Here is a 22592-nt window from a genome sequence, read left to right as displayed (position 1 = left end):
TGTAGACAATCGCTGCAGCCTTTATTCTCCTTTTCATTCACATTTTTTTTTTTTTAACTTTATTGAAGATATACAAGATACAAATTCAAGTCAATTTTAAGTACACAGACAAAACAAAGAGTAACAAAATGTGCCAGGGGAGCATAAAGAACAAAAGAGAAAAAAAAAAAAAATTATAAATAAGAGCAGAAAAAGCAGCAAGTTGCTATTCTGTACATTTAAAAAATTCCAGGGTGTCAAACGTTCTTATAGCTTTGGGGTTGGAAGAATATTTTATTGCTTTGATATATTGGTTTAACTCAATCATAAAAAGTTTGAATAAGGGCTTTTTTTCAGAAAATTTGCATTTATGTATGTGGAATTTGGCTAGTATTATCAAAAGGTTAATTAAATAGTATTCCCTTCTTAGTGAATTATTAACACTATAAAAAACAAATAATACATCCTTGTATACCAAATCAAATTTTTCATAAACTTTACATCGAACGAAGGAGGTGAAGTCTTTCCAAAAAATTGCTGTTGGGGGGCATTTCCAGAAAAGATGTATAATTGTTTCAGTGTCTAATTTACAGAAGGAGCAGTTTTTATCAATGTCTATGTGGAGTGAGGATTTGGCTGGGTAGCATCTGTGAAGAAGTTTAAAACAAACATCCCGGGGTTTATTTGAAATAAAATATTTAGAGGACAAAGTCCAAACTTTCTTCCATTCAATATCTGGGGCAAATTTTCTCCAATAGTGGGTCACATATGGTACAACTGCAATATCTTTCTGAAACAGTGATCTTATTTTTTTAATTCTTGTAGATGTTCTTGTAAAGCAGGTCTTACCAATATTTGTTTCAAATAAAGAGACTGAATGTGAGGGTAAAGGGTGAACAAGACCTTTAAATAACATTATAACGCCTTTAGGAATAGCATCCATGACTATTGCAAACTCTTTGGGGGTAACTGGAATATTATAAGTGGTCAAAAATTGATTTTATGACATTAAACACCCTCCTGAGTTAAAAAGTTGATTTACATAGAGTATATTATTTTGAAACCAGTAAGGGAAGAATAAAGATTTATTTTTGTACAAAATATTAGTATTATTCCAGATATAAAAGCTGTGAGGAGAAAATGAATGTTTATAGATTAGAGACCAGGCCAGAAGCATTTGTTTGTGAAAATTTGCTAATTTAATGGGCAACATTTGAATGTTATAGTTAGATTGGAGAAGAAAAGGGAGTCCACCGAGTTTAGAAAATAAATAGTTTGGAATAAAATTCCATAAGGAATCTGGGTTGCTAAGAAATTTCTTAATCCAATTGATTTTAAAGGTGTAGTTTAAGGTGGTGAAATCTAAGACATTAAGTCCTCCTGCGTCTATTGTGTTCAAAAGCACTTTATCTTTAATGTAGTGAGTTTTATTTTTCCAAATAAATTTGTAAAGCATTTTATCAACGGTTTTACATGTGGATGCGTTAACATTGAGGGCAAGTGCTGGATATGTTAATCTGGAGATTCCTTCAGCTTTTTAGATAAGCATAAAGCTATTCCCCACCATGATGCTTTTGGCTGTGGTAAACATTCTCCTGGGTTGATGTAATTGCTTCAAATCATAAATATTGTTACTGCTAAACACCCCTGATCTTTGTCCTTTTTTTTGTTTTTTTTTAAGAATTTTGTAAATTACCAGTATATGTTTTGGTGTTTATCACAGTTATACTGAGGTAGACATTGTAATGTGATTTTAACCCTTGTGCTATCCTAGGCACTTCAACATTGGGAGTTGGGTCATCTAGACCCACTAGACAGTGCACTGAACCTTTTTTCTTCAATGATTTGTGATCTTCACTGGTGTCCATGGATTACATGAAATCTTTCCACCTTTATCCACCTTTGTCATGGTAGAGAGAACACGTCAATGTAAGGGTGGGGTCATCTAAGATAGAACAATTAACTCTCCTGTTGTCATCATACTCTTTTTACACCCTGTGTCCTCCCGGTCAAAATGATGTGCCTTCATTAAACCCCTAATATAAGCAGCTCATTAAAATCTTTTAACACGAAATCTTATTTTGTTTGAAGAAGTAACTTGTCATTTATAGTGTGTGAATTAATGTTTTTCTTCTTCACCTAGAAGAAATACTGCATTTATTCATTACACCACTCATTGCTATGATTCAGTCAACTGTATTATTGTTTACTGCATAGGTTATTTATTATTTTGAAAGCTTAAGAAAGAATATAAATGTGAACATAAGAACTAAGCAACATAACTCAGTCAACTAATTAGTGCTTGTAGGTAGTATGCAAATCTGCTTTTGCAGATATGTTCCTATTATGTTATATGATGTGTTTCATAGTCCTTTCGCAGGAAAAACTGACATCTCTTCCTCTTACTTGGACCAGTTGGGGCAGCTGTATCCCCAGGTTGTTCAGGAGATCTGGCTACAGGTTTATCTACGTCTTGCCGGTCTGGACTCAGTGGTATTAAATTGTAGCAGTCTCGTATAGGTGTGAAAGAGATTAAGTGTCATTGTGGCATGGAAAATTGTGTTTTTTGTACTGCACTTTGGTTATTTATTTATTGGGTATTAATTTGGTGAATGGGAGCTTTTCACACTTTGTAAATAATTAGGGTGATTGTTGATGCACTTAATGCAGTTTTGTTGTTTATTAATCACAATGACAAATACATTAATCTTGAATCTTCTGCTCCCTGCATCTTATAAACTACCTCCAGCCTCACCCCAGGACCTGTATACAACTACTAAAGGTAGCAGCCCAAGTAGGCATACAGGTCAGTCTCAACCATCCTTTTCCAGATTGGTTCATATTTCCAAAAAACATTTAAATAAGTCATCTCCAGAATTACTTTTTTAATTGCTGGTGTGATAAATAGGTAAAATGTTGAGACAATGTCAATACAATAAGATAGAGCAGCTGGGGTCATCCTCATGACATTTTCTGCCACCATGCTGTGTTTTCCACATGCAGCCAAAGACCAGGTTGTTTTGCAGCTTTTTGAAATTAAATTCTTTCTTTTATCTTCAAAAATGTCTTCTTCTAAAGAGGATTTATTGTACTGTAAAATGTCTTCCTCCCTATCATCTTCCTCTGATATGAGCTCTACTTCCTCTTCTGAATCAAAGTTTTCTTGCTGGACATCTGAATAAAAACAGCTCTAGAATCTTTTCAACGTTATAACATTGCTTCTGCACTTGGAGAATTCTGGGTACTGTCATCTGCAGCACCTTCATGATCCAAATAGTATTTTCCAATATAATTTTATTTAATTTTGAAATGATTGGTATAGGTTTTAATGGTGCAGGTCGATTTGGGTAAAAACTTAGACAGATTGATCAGGTTGGATTGTTGAAATACAAATCAATTCATTGATTAATCTTTACACCCCTATTAAAACATATTTAAAAATGTATGTTATAGTTACCTCAAACTAAAACATTATATTTCTCCTTAAGGAATATCACTACCAGTAAGACTGAAGCAAATACAAAAATACAAATACAAAATTTTTTAAAATATTTGCAACACGATACATTTAAGTTTTTAGCAGGTTTTTGTGTTTTAGCTGTTTAGGTTGGATGTCTGCAGCTTATTATTTCTCATGTTCACCAAATCACAGAACCCCAAAAAGTAAAACCAAGAAAAGTATAATATTTAAATGAGTTCTGACTGAAAGTTTCCTTATTGACAAGGACTGTGTTTATCATAAAAATAGATTACAACTGCCAATTTATTAAAATTAGTGAACATTACCGTTGTATATTACTAATAGAGAGATAAAATGATCAATTTAAAATAAAAAAAAATTGATATCAATAAAGGAATCAAAGGGTCAAATTTAAAATGTGTTAATACTTAATGAAAGGCACAAAAACCTTCTTGCATCGCTTATAAGAAAAAATCCTAAACTATTTATTTGGAGTAAACGATTAATACTTTAACCATGTACATTATGTAGTTTAAATTAAACACAATAGACATGTGTCTGTGGAGGTTATTGTGCCTTCTTCTACCTACATATTGGTGTTCTTTAATTAAAAGTCATATTTAGTACATTCCTATCTTCACACCAAACTAATTGCTTGAAGTGAGCAAATTAATGATAAACTATATGAAAACAACCCAGTTTCACCGTGTTTCCTGTGGTCAAAGCCATTAACGGAAGAAACCATACTGAAACAGCACACGAACCATATTATGAAAACAAATGTTTATTATTTATATTGGTGCAGAAACAAATAAAAATCCAGTTAAAAAAATGTATTAATGGAACACGCAATATAAATTAACACAGCAACTTGACTTAAACAAAGGTGATTAAAAGTGAGAAAACAGATTAAAATACATTTTTTGTGTGTACTAAAACTGAAGCTACTTTAAAAAAAAAAAAAAAAATAGGAAAACTGAAATTCTGATGAAGGTTGCTCACCAACGTTGGTGAGTCATTACTAAAATTAAGTATATACTAGAACAGTGGTTCTCAAACTGTGGGGCGCGCTTCCCTGGAGGGGATGCACATTTTAAACACAGAAGACTGAAATTGTGCATTTATTCGTTCACATAGACTCATTGGAAGCTGGTGCTTGAAGTCATGTTCTTGAGAGCTATGTGAACAAAGCTTAGGAGTTGTTTAACCTGAGGCGCCTTCTTTGGCTGTGGTCTTGTTAAGGGCCCATATAAATACATATGTACTGAATTTAATTAAATATTATTAAAATTAGCCATATTTACTGTCTTAAAAGTTAAAACGGACAGTTTACATCTATTAAATGAGCTACATGCTTCTGTAGTCCTTTTCATCTGTGGAAGTTTGCTGTGGAACATCCAGCCTCTGTCCTTGTTCTTTTAATTTTCAATAAACATTTGCTGGAATTTCTGGTATTTTCTACCTATTTTTCTAACCAAGTAGTCTTTTTACATGTTAATATGGAAAAATTACAACAACAAAAAATCAGATAAATAGGTATGAAGAAGTTAGATTTGTGGAAAGAAACCAAATATTTAAAAAAATTGAAAACTGACGCTATAGGACAAATGATGTTGGAATATTTTGTTTACATGATCACTTGAAAAACTCAAGAAATCATATAAAAAGGGAAATTTAAGTGAGAGGAAAGGTTGTTATGTAAAGCTCATTGATGAGCTCCACTCTACATCTGTTTCAGGAAAGAAATTCTTGAAATTTTCTTAGCAATCTTGATGATTATTGATCAAAAGCAGATAATGGAGTTGGTGTTTAAGAGGGGGGTATTCATATACATATTTAAAATATTTTAAAAGAATGTGTTTAAACTCCCCCTTCTGCCTTAGTCACTGCCTTCATGTTTGGGTTTACTGGGGCAAGCTGAACATCCACTTAGACCTTTCGCCTTGGTGTTGTAGTCAAAGTGAGGCAGAACGATTACCCCTCCCTCTGCTTCCTTGTCAGCCTCGTCCTTCAACGCGTTTTCCTCCTCTACAGACATGATGTTTTTCACCAAACATGCCATGGCTGCATCGATGTTGGTGTTGTCCTATGGAGAAGGGATTAAGGGTAAAAGTATGATGAAGTTTTAACATGGAAGTTAAATTGACCCAATAGAATGTGGAGACTTTTACCCACTGGTTTACAGGCTTTTTTTCTTTTTCAGTGTGACATCATACCAACTTACAGTACATTTTTATTTAGCTGAATATTGTCGATCTGTGTGCCAACACTATAGATTCTACATTTTTTCTACATATTTTTCTATCCAATTCTATTCAATTCTATTCTATTCTATTCTAGTCAGCCTTTGAGAGTTCCTTTGCTGCCCTCTCCTGGTTCATTTTTTTATTTGTCTGCTCCTTGTGTGGTTTGTTGCTCGCCCTCTCCCTATCTCTCCTCAATAGATGAGGCAGAGCACCCTGGAACACCTACAACTCTTCATCCATTTCTGAGTTGTGTGAAACCTGGCCTCTTAACCATTCTAATCAGTGTTTAATTTTTTGTGATCTTCAGCCTGCTCTGGATGCCTTGACTGCTCTGACCACACTCCCCTTCAATTTAATTCAATTCAATTTTATTTATATAACCCAAAATCACAACAACAGTTGTCTCAACGGGCTTCATACCAGTAATTGTAAAGTAAACACAAAATCATAAGGATCATGGTTACATAGAATTCAATAGGAAAATTCTAAGATGAACTAACTAAACAGACTAAACTAAACTGGGCATCCCTGCCCTTAGACACTCAAAAACTCTTAAAAAACTGGATTCCGGAAAAAAAGAATAAACCTCAGGGGTGTCGACATGAAGGAGGGATCCTCCCCAAGGATGGACAGGCAATGTATCAGAACTCTTAGAGAAGAATTAACTTATCAAACCCTACAACTACATGTTTAAATAATCCAGCAGATTGGCTTCATCCAGATAGAGTTGGCAGAGTTCTGGGAGCGCGAGACGAGCCAGAGGCAGGATCCACATCCTAGTGCAAGAGCAGCAGCAGAGATGAGCCAGAGACTAGATACACGGTCAGGTAAAGGAGCACAGACGAGCAAACAGGAATCTGAAATCACTCCCTCAAAGTGGAGTGGGGAAAGAGGGACAATACATGAATTGCACTGCACCAAACAGAGGCATGGAGAACTAAATAATAATTAATGATCAAGAATAGAGGAGAGAAGGAGAGTAGAAGTAGACGAGAATAAAAGACAGAATCCCAGTGCACCATACTTTCCCCAGCTTCAAACTTCTAGCAGCCTACTAAGAACTCATTGTCATTGTTAAGTTTAATTTAAACATGTGTAAAAGTAAGTTAAATATTCTCTGATTACAAGCTAGTCTGGCAATAAGAACTCAAAACAGCAAAGGGACGTCTCCTTGGTACAAGGTCCTACTTAGTATTGCTCAATTCCATGACAACCTGATCACCCAGTTAAATGTGATGACCACCCAAATTAGCGCTATGTCTAACCAGCTCGCATCTGCTGCTCTTGCTCACCGTGGTTCTGCTTTTCCAAGAGACTCTTATGTCCTGGATCTAGAATCTAATTCCGGTGATCTCAGTTCCTACAGAGGTTTTCTGCTCCAGTCCTGCCATATCTTCATTCAACAACTTTCTGCTCAGATAAGTCTAAGATTATCTACGTGATTGGACTTTGCAGGGGTACAGCATTAGATTGGGCTAATAGAAGCTGAGGCTGGTTATTTAATTCACTCCCAATCATATTAGTACTTTGAAGACTATTTTAAAAGATTGTTTGTTCGCCCAGACCACACAGGCTCTGCTTAAGACTACCTAAGGGACCTGGTTCTAGAAGTGCTGCGGAATACTGTATTCTGTTGAATTTCCGGGTGGAACAATGTGGCACTCATAATTGCATATAGAAGACTAAGGCCGGCTTTACACTGCAGGTCTTGATGCCCATATCCGATTTTCTGACTATATCCGATTTTTTTGACGACCCGCTTACATCATCTTTTAAAAGTGACCCGTATCTGATTTTTGCATTTACACTATACAATGCTGAAACTGTCAAACGTAGACGTTCTGAGAACTACGTAGCAGCATTTCCGCCTTCCACGGACATCCTTTGGACTTTTGTGACTGCGGTTGTCATGGAGGCAAGGCGGCGACGGAAGGAGGCGTTGCCTTGGGCGCTCCAGACGGGATGCACGGGGGAGGAAAAGAAGGAGGGCTGGTCGGCCGTCTTATGTGCTCTCTCTGAGTTTTGAATGAGGAAGTGTTTGCAGACGTTGTGCTGTACTAACAGTTTGATCCAAGTGTTGAACCTTTCCTGAGCAATGACACACGGGAGAATTCCTCGGGGTTCTCTTTTCCGTTCTGAACCCTCAGCCTCCAGTGGGCTAAGAAAGACTCCAAAACTTTTGGGCGAGACACCTTATTTTTAATTTACGGTTCTCCGACAGTCCCCCGCTCCGCGCTCATACCCACTCTCCTCTCCTTAAGTTACACGCACACACACGCAAGCACGCGCGCGCGCACACACACACACACTGTCCCCATCATACACGCCCCCCCCAAAAAATAAACAGCTTCTAGCTTGTTCCATAGCAACGGTGTCCCGCTTGATTAGTTACCGTTTGCGTCCCGACCGGGACCGGACCGGACCGGATATAACAGCGGTTTCCAACTACGGTCTGAAGCCTGAGGCTGAAAGGTAACACGCTGACAGCAAAATCAGCGCACAAAAAGCACCTTAACAAGTCATGTGATCTCAGTTGGTGGTATCCTGAATTGACATCACTGACGTACGACTCGCATTTACTGGGGAATATCCGATTTGTCTGCTTACATGGCACACGCAAATGCACGTATCCGATTTATTTCCGATTTATTTCCACATATGAGAGAAGCCTGTATCCGATCTTAAAAAAACGGAATCCATGCGCTTTTGTCCTGCTTACACGTTCACCGGTCATATCCGATCTGTGCCACATGAGAGGAAAAAATCGGAATTGGGTCACTTGAACAATGCAGTGTAAAGGCAGCCTAAATGACCGCCTAAAGAATGAGTTGGCCTGAAGAAACCAGTATGCTGACCTGAACTCTTTAATTCTATTCTCTATTAAGATTGACAATGGTCTACGTGCGCAACAAAAAGAGAAAAAAGTCCAGTTGAGGCCTGACCACAGTTCTCCCAGGGGCGGGGGCATGGGCTTGCTCCGGGGGGGGGGGGGGGGGGGGGGCTTTTTTGGCTCCTCTCTCTTTGTGTGGGGTGGCGGGTGTGGGGGCTGAGGGGTCAGTGCATCGGGGGATGGGGCCCCATGGCTGAGGAGACCTGGGCCCAATGCTGGGGGGGCTGGGAAACGGCTTTTTCACCAACGGGGGACAGTCCCCCAGCTGTCCCAGACTTACCCCCTTCTTCATATAATCACTTATTAGGGTGATGGGAAGAGGGGGAGCAACCTGTGATGCACCTTGGGGGGAGGAGCTACTTGGCAGTGGACCCCTTCCCAGGGTTGGCGTATGGAAACAGGATCCCTCTTGGTTTTAATTGTACCTTAGACATTTAGGACCCTTGGTAGGGGGGTGCTTGGGCATCACTGCCAGCAAGCAACAGATGTCCTCTCAGTTCCCCTACCCGCCAATTTTAACTGCACCCTCTAGTACACACACTCTTTACCCCTCTTTACCCGAGGGTGGTGGATGTGATTGCCTGGCGGGCGTGTTGTTCTCTATCTGCTACCGTGCGGGTGTTGGGGGGGGGGTCCTGGCTGCCGCTGCAGCGGGGATCTTGGTGTGGAGATGACTGGGCACTCTCCCTCTTTCTTTTTACATTCCATCATCCACCTTAGAAGAACATAAACACTCACTTGAGCTCACCCTTGCAGAAATAGTTTGTGTTACTGAATGAAATGTTTCACATGTGGTGGTCTGAGGCATAAGTATGGGTATGTGAACATGAGTTGTATTATGTACATATTGACATGTCTGTATGTGAACATTTTTGGAGCCAAGGGGTATGTATCTAACTTTATTGTGTGTGTGTGTGGACAGGCCCCGGCCCTTCTAGATTTGTATTACATTTGAACCTAACCGTAATGATTACAAACATCCAGCAACTTGTTGCTTTATGCTGCTTCAAGGTTTTACCCCCCTTCTATAATCCCCCTCCTACCCCCCCTCCCCTTTGGCATCCCTCTCTTCTTCCCTCCTTTTCTTTTCCATCCGGTCCAACACAAAAATGTTACAAATATAAGTAAGAGGAATAAAGTCTAGTATAAATTACTAAAGGTGTTAATTCCAATAAACATCTCGTGTGTCAAAAGATTCATAACCCCTATTGCAGTGTTTTTCAACCAATGTGCAGCGGGAGATGGTCAGGTGTGAAGTGGGAAATTACCCAATCACTAATCTAAAAACATTTACCATCTTCAGGATATCAGCTCTTTGTTCATCCAAACAGGCCCTGATAAAACACTGAGTATTAAGGAATATGGAAAAAATAAAATCCTACGTAAACTACTTTTTTCTTTGTTTATTTGATTCTATTAAAGACACTTTGATAAGAATGACGGTACCGCGATTTAGCCGCAGCTTCGGCTCTGTTTTCGGAAAAGTCCCACCCCTTCAACTGTGTCCACCAATCATTCTTGGAGGCTTAATCATACGTCATCAGTCTGACCAATCAGAAGTAGTTAAAGTCCTCGATTCCTTGTTCTGATTCTGCTCATAAAGTCTATCAGTTCCAACAAAAATAACAGCCACAGCTCACCTTTAACGGTGTAGCTTTCCGCGGGATCCGGTGTCAGACGGTGGAACAAGTGAACAAAACAATGATGCTCAGAGAAGCAAATCTATCTGCGATCGGCTGCACTTTCGCATTACATCTCCCATGATGCATATCGTTAAAGTGACAGTGTCTCCGCGCTACAATTGTCATGGTGCCTCTGTCAGCCCCTCTCTGCTCTGGTCTGGATGATTCCCAGCTGTTGCCAATCACCTCGTCAGCCACTCCTCTCTGCTCTGGAGGATTCCCAGCTGTTGCCACTCACCTCATCAGCCCTGCTGCCTTCTTAATGAGTTTGGTGCTCCTCCATGGTGCTTGTCAGGTCTCTCATGTTTATTCCTAAGAATAATTCTTGTTTAGCAATTGTGGCCTTTTCGCCTCGCTTACAGGACTTTATCACCACGAGTGCTACCTGGGATTCCCTCCGGAACGGTCCGTTTAATCCACGCTCACCTCGCCAGCTGTTCATGCCCTCTCACCCTTCACAGAAGCCCTCCAGCCATGCCACGTTTTCCTGCTACTCACCTGCAATCTGGAACCGAAGATCCCGCTTTTGGAAAATCACCTGTAAGACAAATAAATCAAACTACTTACCATAAATCTCTCCTGTTATCCTTTCGGGTTCCAGCATCTGGGTCTGTTTCAAAGTCTCGAATACTATGACAACAATGAGTTTTCCCCGTTAAACGTCTTAAAACCACAACGAACACACATCGAACAGTTTTTAAATCTTGATGAAATCAGAGGTAAACAGGTTAGTTCTCCTTCAAGGTTTGTGTTTATTAACATCCAAACATCCCAGAGTTTGGTCCAAGTCATTTTTCTAACTGAAACACTTTTTTAATAAGGTAAGGCAAGGTAAGCCTCATGTAAGAAAGGCCGACACAGTTTCCACATTCAAAGTTAGACTGAAAACATTCTTCTTTGGACAGGCTTGTTGTCAGACTAGATAGTATGCTGAGATTATTTAACTTAATGTTAATGTGTTTAAATTAAACTTAATAACAATAACAATTAGTTGTTAGTAGGCTGCTAGAAGTTGAAGCTGGGGTAACTATGGTGCACCTGGGTTCTGTCCTCTTTTCTCATCTACTTCTACCCTCCTTCTCTCCTCAATTCTTGATCATTATTCATCATTTAGTTCCCTCTGTTTGGTGCAGTGCGATTCATGTCCCTCTTTTCCCACTCCCCTCTGGGTGAGTGGGAGTGCTTCCAGATTCCAGTTGGCTCACCTGTGCTCCTGTACCTGACCGTGTACCTCGTCTCTTGCTCGCCTCTACTACTGCTCCTACACCTAGCTGTGGATCCTGTCTCCGGCTCGACTCGCGCCCCCGACTGTCCCCCCAACTCCGTCTGGATGAAGCTCGTCTGCTGGACTTTAAATATGTAGCTGTAGCGTTTGATAAGTTAATTCTTCTCTATGAGTTCTGGTACATCACCTGTCTGTCCTGGGGGAGGATCCCTCCTTCATGTGGGCACCCCTGAGGTTTCTTCACTTTTTTTCCGGAATCCGGTTTTCTTAAGAGTTTTTCCTCACCGCTAAGGAGTGTCTAAGGGCAGGGATGTCCAGTTTAGTTTAGTCAGTTTAGTTAGTTCAATTTAGTTCTATGTAGCACAAGGGTTACTCTTGTCCCACGAACAGTCAGACAGCTGGATCCAAATGAAGCAGGTTTAGTAACCATTATATATAATATATACGTATATAATAGCCAATTATTTTGCCTGTTCCATCCATTGTGAGACTTGTAATAGGAGTCATATTTTAACCCTTGTGCTATCCTAAGCACTTTACCATTGGGAGTTGGGTCATCTAGACCCACTAAACAATGCGATGAACCTATTTTCTTTAATGATTTGTGAACCTCACTGGTGTCCATGGATTACATGAAATCTTTACACTTTTATCCATCTATGTAATAGTTTGGAGAACTTTTCAATGTAAGGGTGGGGTCATCTAAGATAGCACTCAGGTTAACTCAGCTAAAAGTCAGGCAGGAGTCGATAACAGGCATAAGATCATAAGAAGAGTGACAGGGTGGTCAAAATCCAGGCGAGAGTAGGGGCAGGCGGCAGGCAAACAGAGTCAGAAACAGGGTCAGTAGACAGAAGATCAGGTCGAAATATGACCCCTTTGTAAGGAAGGCAGAGTGGCACAAACAATATTTTGGACTCAGTGCAGAGCGTAAGTATGCTGTGGTTGATTGAATGAAAGAGAGTGGTGTGTGGCATCCAGGAAGTGTGCGCTGGGGGTTTCTGGGAGTTGTACTATGGCTAGAACTCTGGAGACGCCTCCCACCGGTGACCAGAGGATGAGACAGAGCTCTTGCTTCTGACAAATCTTTATTGATTTATTAAAAAAGTTGCCTAAGACAAACATAGAATATGCACAAAAAATAATGGAATAGATGAACTGGATCAAAGTCCCCAATGCAGGGCTTTTAATTCTTTATTTTCATATCTAATTGCATTTTAACATAAGAAAACTTTGGACATACATTAACTTAACGTTTTTAAAGCTAGCGATCTGTTTTATATTTTTGCTATGAAGTAATGTAATTGATAGTACATGCCATTTTTTTGTTTTGCTTTCCTAACTAAAATATTTTTTTATTCCGGTCATTAAATTGCTATTTTGTGTTATTAGAGTCTGAGCAACTAATATTATTTGAATAATAATTATTTTTCATGTTCTCGCCTCACAGTAAGAAGGCCCTGGTTGTTATAAAACAGTAACTAACGACTACCTGTGTAATATATTTAATCTTATTTCTTTTCCTATAATAAGTTGATTTACCTTTTTCCACTTTCCAGTTTTCACACAGAAGTGGTTAACAACCAGGCACAACTAATATTACCAATGATCAACTAATGAGCTTTTGTTAATGCGCTTTTGGATTTAGCCTTCTTTTTTCACTCTCTTTTCCTTGCATTCGCATACAGTAAATTGATTCATTATCATCAGGCTTTTATTTTCGTTTTTTTACAAGAATCTCATTGATTTGCATTGTGCAGATCTTGATTGGGTGCTTGTTAGTAGAATAAACCTAATGCTAATGGTTAGTCACATCACCTAGTGGGGGTGGGATGGTGATAGGTTGGGCCGGGTCCTGGCTGGTTGGGTGGGCCGGGGTGGGTTTGGGGGGGTGGGCTCTGCCGGGCCTGTCGTTCTCCCGGTTCGGGGCTCTGGTTGCCTGGGTGGGGAGGTGGTGGGGGCGCACACTCTGCCGGCAACTTGGCAGGGGTTCCTGGGCGGGTGCCTGCTGGGCGCAGGGTAGGCAGTGCGGCTGACCGGGAACGGCGGCCGGGTGCCGTGCTGGGTGGCTGGTCGCCGTGGCGGGGGCTGGGGGGGGGCTTGGGGCTCTGGGGCCTGGGGTCGTCTGCCCGTGGCCGGTGTTTCGCCCGTGGCCGGTAGTTGGCGCGTGGCCTGGCCCCCCGGGGGTCGGCGCCGCAGTCACAGCAGGGGTTAATGGGTTCACTTGGGTGGGTTTATTTCATTATTATTATTATTATTATTATTATATTAATTATTATTATTATTATTATTATTATTATTATTATTATTATTATTATTATTATTATTATTACTTATTTATTTTGGGGGGGGGGGGGCCTGGGGGGCAGTGTGCTAGTCCTTAGGGGGGCCAGGGTATGAATGGTGGGGCTGGACCCCCTGCCCCCCCGTTCTGGCACCGGGACCCTTCCTTGCTGGCTGTCTCTCGGCGCCGCGAGGCTCTGGCCTCCAACTGCGGCTGGCTTGGCGTTTCTGGCTGCCCGGCCGCTCTGGGAGGGGGGGCGCCTACCGCGGCCGGCTGGGGGGCCGGTCGCTCGGGGGAGCCTTCTCCCCCGGTTGTGCCCATCCGCCCGCTCCTCCCCGCTCTCACCCAAACAAATATTGCACACAGGCACATAGGGCCCCGGGATCTGGATGGGAGGGGTATGCTGGCGGGGCTCACTGGGGATGCCCCTCTCTGGGTTCTCGTTGGCACCCGCCCTCCTCCCCGCTTTTTACTTGCATATTAGACACTCTGATTCATCTAGGGCCTTGTGGAGAGGGTCTGGTGGAGGGGGGCACGGTGAAACATCCGTGCTCACCTTTCGCTGGCCCCCCCACAATTTTAACTTCCTCTGTAGACACACACACTGCATGCTAGCAGCACACACACAGCAAATACACACCACTCACAGAGGGACTCCGGAGTGGGGGGCTTTGCGGCTTGGCAGCGGTGGATCCCCCCACACTGGTGACCTCCTATTTTACCTGCAGCACACACACAGCACTCCCACACCTCCATACATGGGTGGGGTCGGGGGGGGGGCGGCCGGTCTTCACCCGCCTGGTCCTCTCAGGGCGGCCGGGCTTATGGGTGTCCTGTCGGCTGCGGGAGGGGTCGGGCATGCGGCGCTGGGGGTCGGCCGGCTGGGGGGGGGGTTGCTGCTTGGCGGCGGGGGTAGGGAGGGTAACCAGATGATTGTGAGTATGTGTGTGTGAGTGCATGGGTAGGACCGACCTGGGGGCTGGCTCGCTGGGACCCTCTGGGGCTTTCCCTCCCCATCACAGAGAGGGGAGGGCACTGAGAGGGTTGGGGAGGGGGGGTCAGATATTATGGCGGGGGGGGTGGTAGTGCGTAGGGTTTTAGGGGGGTGGCTGTGGCTGTGGGTGCGTGGCGATCCCTGGGTTGCTAAGGTCGCGGGCCTGGGCTGGCTTGCGGGGACGGGGCGCCGGTCGGGTGGTGGCCGGCTCTTGGGTTCCGGGGGCCCTGGCTTCGTCCCTGGCCTTTGTCTCGGTGTCCGGCGCCCGGTGGCCCCCATGGCTGCCGCCTGGTACGGCTAAGCGCTCCTGTCTTGTGGCCTGAGGGCCGGACACTGGGTTCGCTTGTGCCTCTGGGCATTGGGGGGGCCCCTGTAGGGGGGCCCTCTCTGTGCCTGGCTGGTGGGGTGGGCGGTCCCCTCCTCCTCCCCTCCCGGGCTGCCTGGGTCCGGATGCTGGGGGGGCTTCTGGCCTGGGGGGCTCTCCTCCCCTCTCCTGGTCTGGCTGGTCTGGCTGGGTAGGATCTGGCTCCCTTTATGAACACACGGTTCACGTCGGCAGCATGCATGTATCTCCACCCCCACGTGCACGTGCACACTCCACACTGCTCCCTGTCTGCTTCATCCCTCCTCCTTACCTACAGTGTATTGATGGACAGTTTTTTTTTCTCGCTCATCTTAGTGTCAGATTTTCACCTTTGATGTAACATTCGTCTTTCCAGCAGATCTGGTATAATTGTTACAGCTTAAATTAATAATTTATTCAAATCAGTACTTGTATCCCACACTTTTTCACCTTTCTTCCTTTTACTCTCTTCCACCCTCCCCTCACATTCTTCCCCTCTCCCTCCCCACACACACTAAATGTAACAAATAAATAAAAAATAATACGACAAAAAGGGGTTTATACAAATCTACACTCTAGTTTCTTGAAGCTATATAACCTCTTTTTGTGATAGTAAAACCTGTCCAACACAAAAAGCCTTCAGCTCTAATCTGTTTGCTCAGCTGTTGGACAGAACAAGTTAAAAAGAGTAAAAAGAGTAAAAAGAGAAAAAAAAATAAAAAAAATAAACCTAATGCAGAACACGCAAAACAAACAAAAAAACATAATAAGAAAATGCAGCAATACAAAGACTCAAACAGACATCACATCTTACCTTTGCAGAAGTTTCAAACCAGCCCACAAATCCATACTCCCTGGAGAAGTTCTCCAGTTTGGGCAGCTTGGGACACAAGCCATGCCTGCGCTGGTCACACTTATTCGCCAACAGGACGGCTGGAACCGGTCTCCCGTTAGTCAGGGCGACCTGGCAAAAATGAGACGAGATAAAAAGAAAGCAATTATAACATGGGAGGAAGGAATAAATCTGCAGCTTATCCGGAAAAGGTCATTGTTTAAGTCACAAATGTGTTCGGGTTCATTCAGCTGAATCAGGGCAAAACACAGAAACAAATTCTGTATATGAGCATAATGAATATTGATCACTTATAAAATCAGGATGCAGAACCTACAAAACTTTTGGTAAAATACTTTTTAATGATCCTTTCCTTTCTTAAATGGATTTCACCTTCATATAATCTCTGTGATCATTGCCAATTGCTTTACATTACAGGCAGATTGATTTACAAAATTCTCCAAGAGAAACTCTGTAAGACAGGCCTTCTTCTTTACAGAGTGTTTCACATTATTAAGCAAATTGCATTAAAGTTTCAAAAAGATAAAATTTGTTCTTTTTCAATCAACATACTGGATGATATTGAATCTCTGGGCTCTTTGGATCACTCACATTAAAATCAGACACCTGTGATCATTAGTCTGCCAGGCGAGTTTAATTAATAGAAAAGCTACTAAAGAAGGTCATTTCACATTACTAAGCAGACCAATGTTTTTTACGGAGCCCGTGTCCTGACATTAAGATATAAAAATATATCTTGTTCCCACAGATTATCGGCATCTTTGCTGCCAATCACTGGCCAATCATTGGTCTTGTTGTTAGACCTTGGTCACAGGGACACGGTGATTGGCCAGTGATTGGCAGCAAAGCACGCTGGGAAACGTGACGTAGTGCTATTGTTGTTATGCTACGAGCTAAAGGTAAGTGCTTTAGGCGAAGCAGCCAGCTTAATATGAAATTTTTCAGATTTTCATCGAGAAAATAACAGATCGACCATTCTTGCTTTTATTTTTACCCCTATTGAATGGTCACAGAGACACGGAAGTAGCGGCAGGAAGCGGCTTTTGCAGCAAGATGACTGAGGGCGTACCAGATCACCATGTGAATGAACGTGAATACGATGGATGCTTTTGTGCTTTTTGAAATAAATAAATCTGTTCTCTAAACTTCCTCCGTGTCTTCAATGCAATGTAATGAGACACACACAGACAGAAATGTGAAGGTATCTGCTGTAAATCTATGACGTAAATTAATAACAGGATCAATGATCGGCTAGTCAGTTAGCATGTATCCTTATAGCCTTCGAATGTAAAGCAACTGACTGCTAAAGTTAATAAAAGACAAGTCCTGAATATTATTCCTATTCGACCCTAAACTACAATATCAGCTGTCTGTCAATAGACCAGCCAGTTGCCCAAATGCCGGCATACATCAAAGAGCTCTGCGGCGGAGCTAGTAGTAGCCTAGCAGGAGCTATCGTATGACAAAGCAGCCTAGTTATCATAAATCTTTTGATATTTTTCTTATATTCATTGAGACAGTAATAAAGTGATCATTTTTGTTTTTCATGTTCCTTTTTTGAACGAATATGGGTCACAGAGACAAGGAAGTTACCGCTGAAAGCGGCTTAGTTTTGCCTGTGTACAGAGATTATATCTGCCTGAATGACTTATGACGTGAATAATTATTGCGTTCGAACGGATTAATTATTGCGTTCGAACAACATAATTATTGCGTTCGCACGAGTTAATCATTTCGAGCGAACGGAATAGTATTTTGAGGGAACGCAATAGTATCTTGTGTTAACGGAATAGTATCTTGTGGGAACGGAATAGTATTTCGTGCGAACGACATAATAACCTGTGGGAACAAGATATATTTTTATATCTTAATGTCAGGACACGGGCTCCGTAGTTTTTAAGGAATATGGGAAAGAAAAAGGATATCTGTTGCTGAAAAGCATTAATTGTCAAATACCTTGAATTGAAAAATGCCTAGCAAAGTTATCAAAAAAAAAAACATCGTATTTGTAAAGTTTCTTTTTTTTTTCTTTTCTTTTCTTAACTTGTCCTGTCCAACAGCTGGGCAAACAGATGAGAGCTGAAGGCCTCTTGTGTTGGACATATTTTACTTTAACAACAGGGGTTCTGAATTTTTTGACAAACCAAAGGTATGTCTGAATAAACCCCTTTTGTAATCGAGGCGAAACTTTATTCATTTCAATCGTATTTGAAGATTTTTTGTGTTGGACCGGACGGAAAAGGAAAGGAGGGGCAACAAGTTGCTGGATGTTTATCAATACGGTCAGGTTCAGATGTAATACAAATCTAGAAGGGGCGGGGCCTGTCCACACACACACTCACATGTTATAAACACAACTGTTGGCTGCAAAAATGTCCACATGTCAACATGTACACAATACAGAGAGTGTTCACACACGCACACTTATGCCTTCAAACCAACTAGTGTGAAATATTTCATTCAATCACGCAAAGTGTTTGTGCAAGGTGAGCTAACACCTGTGCTCTGGTGAGTGTTTATGTTCTTCTAAAATGGATGGTGGAATGTGAAAAGAAGGAGAGAGAGTTCTCAGCCATCACCACACCAAGACCCCCGCCGCAGCAGGTGCGGCAGCCAGAACACCCCCAACGCTACTCGGCAGTGAGCAGAAAACAACCGCCCCCCGGGTGACCACATCCGCCACCCAGGCCAGGGCCAGCAGGACCGCCCCGAGGCCCTAGAGCCAGAGAGCAGGGAGGCTTGGAGGGACAGAGAGCGCAGCCCCGGCCCAACCAGGAGAGCAGCCCCCCCACCTCGCCAGAAGGGCTCAGCGCCGGGCCCCACCCGAGAAGAGTGCCTGCAGCCCCAGACGAGCGCCTCATCACCACCCAGGAGGTCTGGGCATCCTCCCGCCCCACCCCAGGTACGGGCCAGGACCCCCCTAGGAAGACCCGCTGAGAGCTCCAGGGAGCCACCCACTCGGCCCACGGTGGGTCCAGGAAGTAGCAAGGCAGGGGCCGGCCGCCCCTGCCCAGGAGTAGGGCCCACAGGAGAAGAGGGGGTCCACAAGAGATGTTGTAAACATGGCCCGACCAGGCTCACCCAACCAAGGTGCCCTAAATGTCTAAGGTGCGGTTAAAATTGGCGGGTAAGGCGCTAAGAGGACATCTGCTGCTTGCTAGCAGTGATCTCCAAGCACCCCCCCACCAAGGGCCCTACATGTCTAAGGTGCAAATAAAACTGAGAGAGGGGGGGGCCCATTCCATACGACAACCATGGAAGGGGGACCACTTCCAAGTAGCTCCTCCCCCCAAGGTGCATCGCAGGCTAAACCCCCCACCCCCTCACCCTAATATGAGATTATATGAGGAAGGGGGTAAGTCGGGGACAGCTGGTACACTGTCCCCCGGGGGGTCAAACAGCTGTCCCCCAGCCCCCACCAGCAGAGGGCCCAGGTCCCCCCAGCCCAGATTTCCCATCCCCCGAGGCGCCGATACCCCAGGCCCCACACCACCCACCCCACACAGAGAGAGAGGAGCCAGAAAGCGTATTTGTAAAGTTTCTTTTTACAGAAAAGAGCCAGTGAAGAAACAGAAGAGCATTTGACTTCACGATAAAAGAAAGCAGCATTTAACAGACAAAAACCAGGACTCTTTACTCCAAATATGGATTTTTTACGACAGTTGTTCCCACACACCATAATATTAATAGTGCATCATATTCAGCAACCAGCTATCAAATGTTATGAGGAGGCTCCTGATAAAGTAGCTGTCACAATCTTCAGTTCTGTTTTGTTTTACCTGCTGTGTCTCGCGGCAAGATGGCTGTGGGTTCTCTTGGAGGGCTCCGCCCCCTCTCTTGGGGCTGTCAATGAGTGGCGCCGAGCTGGCTGCACTTTAGGTTGATTGATTGAGCTCTATTTAAGTTTGTCCGTTTCTATTCTCTGTGTCTGAGTGTTGCTTTTGTTCAGTCTGTTTGTCCTGGTTTCTTTACCTGAGTCATGCTGTTTGAGTTATGTTATGTTTGTGGAGTTTTTCCCCATCTAGTGTGTTGTTTTCTGTTATTAAAAGAACTCTGGATCTTCCCTCAACCGTAAAGTCTAGTCCTGCATTTAGGTCATTCATATACACTGTGACATTACACTCCGACAATGTCAGACCCAGCTGGGCATGATACAGCACGTGAGGTTTTGTCTACAGCTGAAGAGGAATTACCTACCTGGATCCCCCTGAGTATCATGATCTTGGAGAGGTGTTTTGTAAGACTCAGGCAAAATTTCTTTCACCACATCGGCCGCATTACTGTTCCACTGACTCGCAGGAACATAATCATCTAGAGCAGTGTTTTTCAACCAGTGTGCCGCGGCACACTAGTGTGCCGTGGGAGATGGTCAAGTGTGCCGTGGAAAATTGCCCTCATTAACTGATCTAAAAACATTTCCCATCTCCAGGATTCCTGCTCTGTGTTCATCCAAACAGGCCCTGATAAAACACTGAGGAGTTAGGAATATAAAAGATCGTAAAATACTTTTTCTTTGCGTTTATTTTATTTTATTAAAGACATTTTGATAAGAATGACCGTACCGCGATTCAGCTGCAGCTCCGGCTGTATTTGGGAAACGTCCCGTCCCTTTGACTGTCTCCACCAATCACTCTTGAGGGGCTTAATCACATGTCATCAGTCTGACCAATCAGAAGTGGTTAAAGTCTTCATTTCCTTGTCCCGATTTCGCTCGTAAAGTCGCTCAGTTCTAACAAAAATACCAGCTAAAGCTCGTCTTTTGCGCTGTAGCTTTCCACAGAATCCGGTGTCAGACCGTGGAACAAGTGAACAAAACAATGAAGCTCCGAAAACCGATCTCCGGCCGTTTTATGCACTACATCTCCCATGATGCATTGGGTTGTGAGAGTGACAGGGCACAAGGAGATCTGTCGTTAGACGTCTTGAAACCAACGAACACACATCAAACTATTTTTAAATCTTCTAACTTAACTTTTATTGAATCTTTTAGAAAAAAAAACAGCTGCAGTTTCCTGCTTTTTCTGCAACAATTATCTCAAAAATGCATGTGATATTGAGGAGGGGCTGTAGATCAATACAGACTATGAGTTTATCCTTCTTTTTTTAAATTTTTGGATGCTGGTGTGCCGCGGGATTTTTTTTAAGGTTAAAGTGTGCCGTGGCTCAGAAAAGGTTGAAAAACACTGATCTAGAGGACATATCTATCCACTGTCCTAACCTTGACTGGGAGGTCATGGAGCAGTACCTACAGGAGAGTCTCCAGACCGGCATCATCCGACCTTCATAGACTACTGAAGTTTGAACAGTATCACTATTTGCAAAACTTACCCCCACCCACTGCTGAACATTGCTTTGGATTTATTAAGGGGAGCTAGCATTTTCTCCAAGCTGGATCTCCGTAGTGCATATTATTTTGTGTGCATCCCAGATGGAGATGAGTGGAAGACAGCTTTCAACACCCCTACTGGACAGTTTGAGTACTTTTTCATGCACTTTGGTTTAACAAATGCTCCTGCAGTTTTTTAAGAGTCTGATCAATGATGTGCTGAAAGACATGATCAATAAGCTTGTTTTTGTTTATCTAGATATTATTTATTTTTTTCTCTCCAGACCCTGTTACCAATGTACAGCACGTCAGAGCCGTCTTACAGGGCCTACTGGAGAACCAGCTTTTCTATAAAGCTCAAAGCTTTTTGGGCATGTGGTCACTCCAGGCGCTGTTCAGATGGATAACTCAAAGGTTGAAGCTGTTTGGTAGGAGCCTATCCCTACTGACAGAAAATAACGTCAATGCTTCCTGGGTTTTGCCAACTTCTAGAGGCGCTTCATTAGGGGATTCAGTGGCGTGACATCTCCAAATAATTCATTGTGGATATGGATGCATCTGACTCTGGAGTGGGAGCTGTGTTTTCAGAGAGAGCGTACAGTTATAAAATCCATCCCTGCGCATACTTCTTCCACAAGCTCACTCCTGCGGAGAGAAATTACAACATAGGGAACAGAGAACTACTGGCGGTGAAGTTGGCTCTTGAGGAGTGGCGTCATTGATTGGAGGGGTCTAAACATCCCTTCCTTGTTTAGACCGACCACAAGAACCTAAAGTACACTTGTACTTCTCAAGTCTCAACTCCTGGCATGCGAGATGGAATTCTGTTTTTCAGTAGGTTCAGGTTCACCTTGTCTTACAGACGTGGCAGTAAAAACCTTGAGCCAGATGCACTTCTATACCAGGAAGAGGAGGTGGTGGACAGAGGTAGTGGCTCCATAATTCCACGATCAATGGCATTGGGCACCACACAATGGGCCCTGGAACGCAAGGTGAGAGATGACTCTGCTGTTCTTGCTGGATTTCTTGTTGGTTGTCTGTTTGTTCCCTCAAGTCTTCGTCCCCAGGTGCTGAAATGGGGACACTCTTCTCGGCTGGCGTGCCACCCTGGCGTTTCACGGACTGCATTTTTGGTGGCACAGCGATTTTGTCTCTTCAAGCCCAGTATGTGCCAGCATGAAGGTTCCACGTCGTTCGCCAGCAGGTCTCTCATCTCCTCCTTGGTCCCACGTAGCAATGGACTTCATTACCAGTCTTTTTTTTTTTTTTTTTTTTTTTTTTAACTTGTCCTGTCCAACAGCTAGGCAAAC

The 22592-nt window shown here is 43.1% G+C and overlaps 1 protein-coding gene across 1 annotated transcript in view; it reads right to left on the bottom strand.

Annotated features, from left to right (window-relative positions):
- Window positions 1–4205: 4205 nt before the first annotated feature.
- Window positions 4206–22592, bottom strand: part of LOC111949304 (ras-related protein Rab-38-like) — a 64922-nt gene continuing 46535 nt past the window's right edge. The window contains exons 3-4 of the mRNA XM_023966250.1: window positions 15918–16067; window positions 4206–5525 (exon numbers count right to left, since the gene is read on the bottom strand). Of these exons, the coding sequence (XP_023822018.1) occupies window positions 5319–5525; window positions 15918–16067 (357 nt within the window). The 3' untranslated portion in view covers window positions 4206–5318. The remainder of the gene's footprint in view (window positions 5526–15917; window positions 16068–22592) is intronic.

This window comes from Oryzias latipes, chromosome 18, assembly GCF_002234675.1.
Source record: "Oryzias latipes chromosome 18, ASM223467v1".
Taxonomy (NCBI): domain Eukaryota; kingdom Metazoa; phylum Chordata; class Actinopteri; order Beloniformes; family Adrianichthyidae; genus Oryzias; species Oryzias latipes.
The sequence above is the reverse complement of the archived record's forward strand: the minus strand, read 5'-3'. Positions and strand labels throughout refer to the sequence as shown.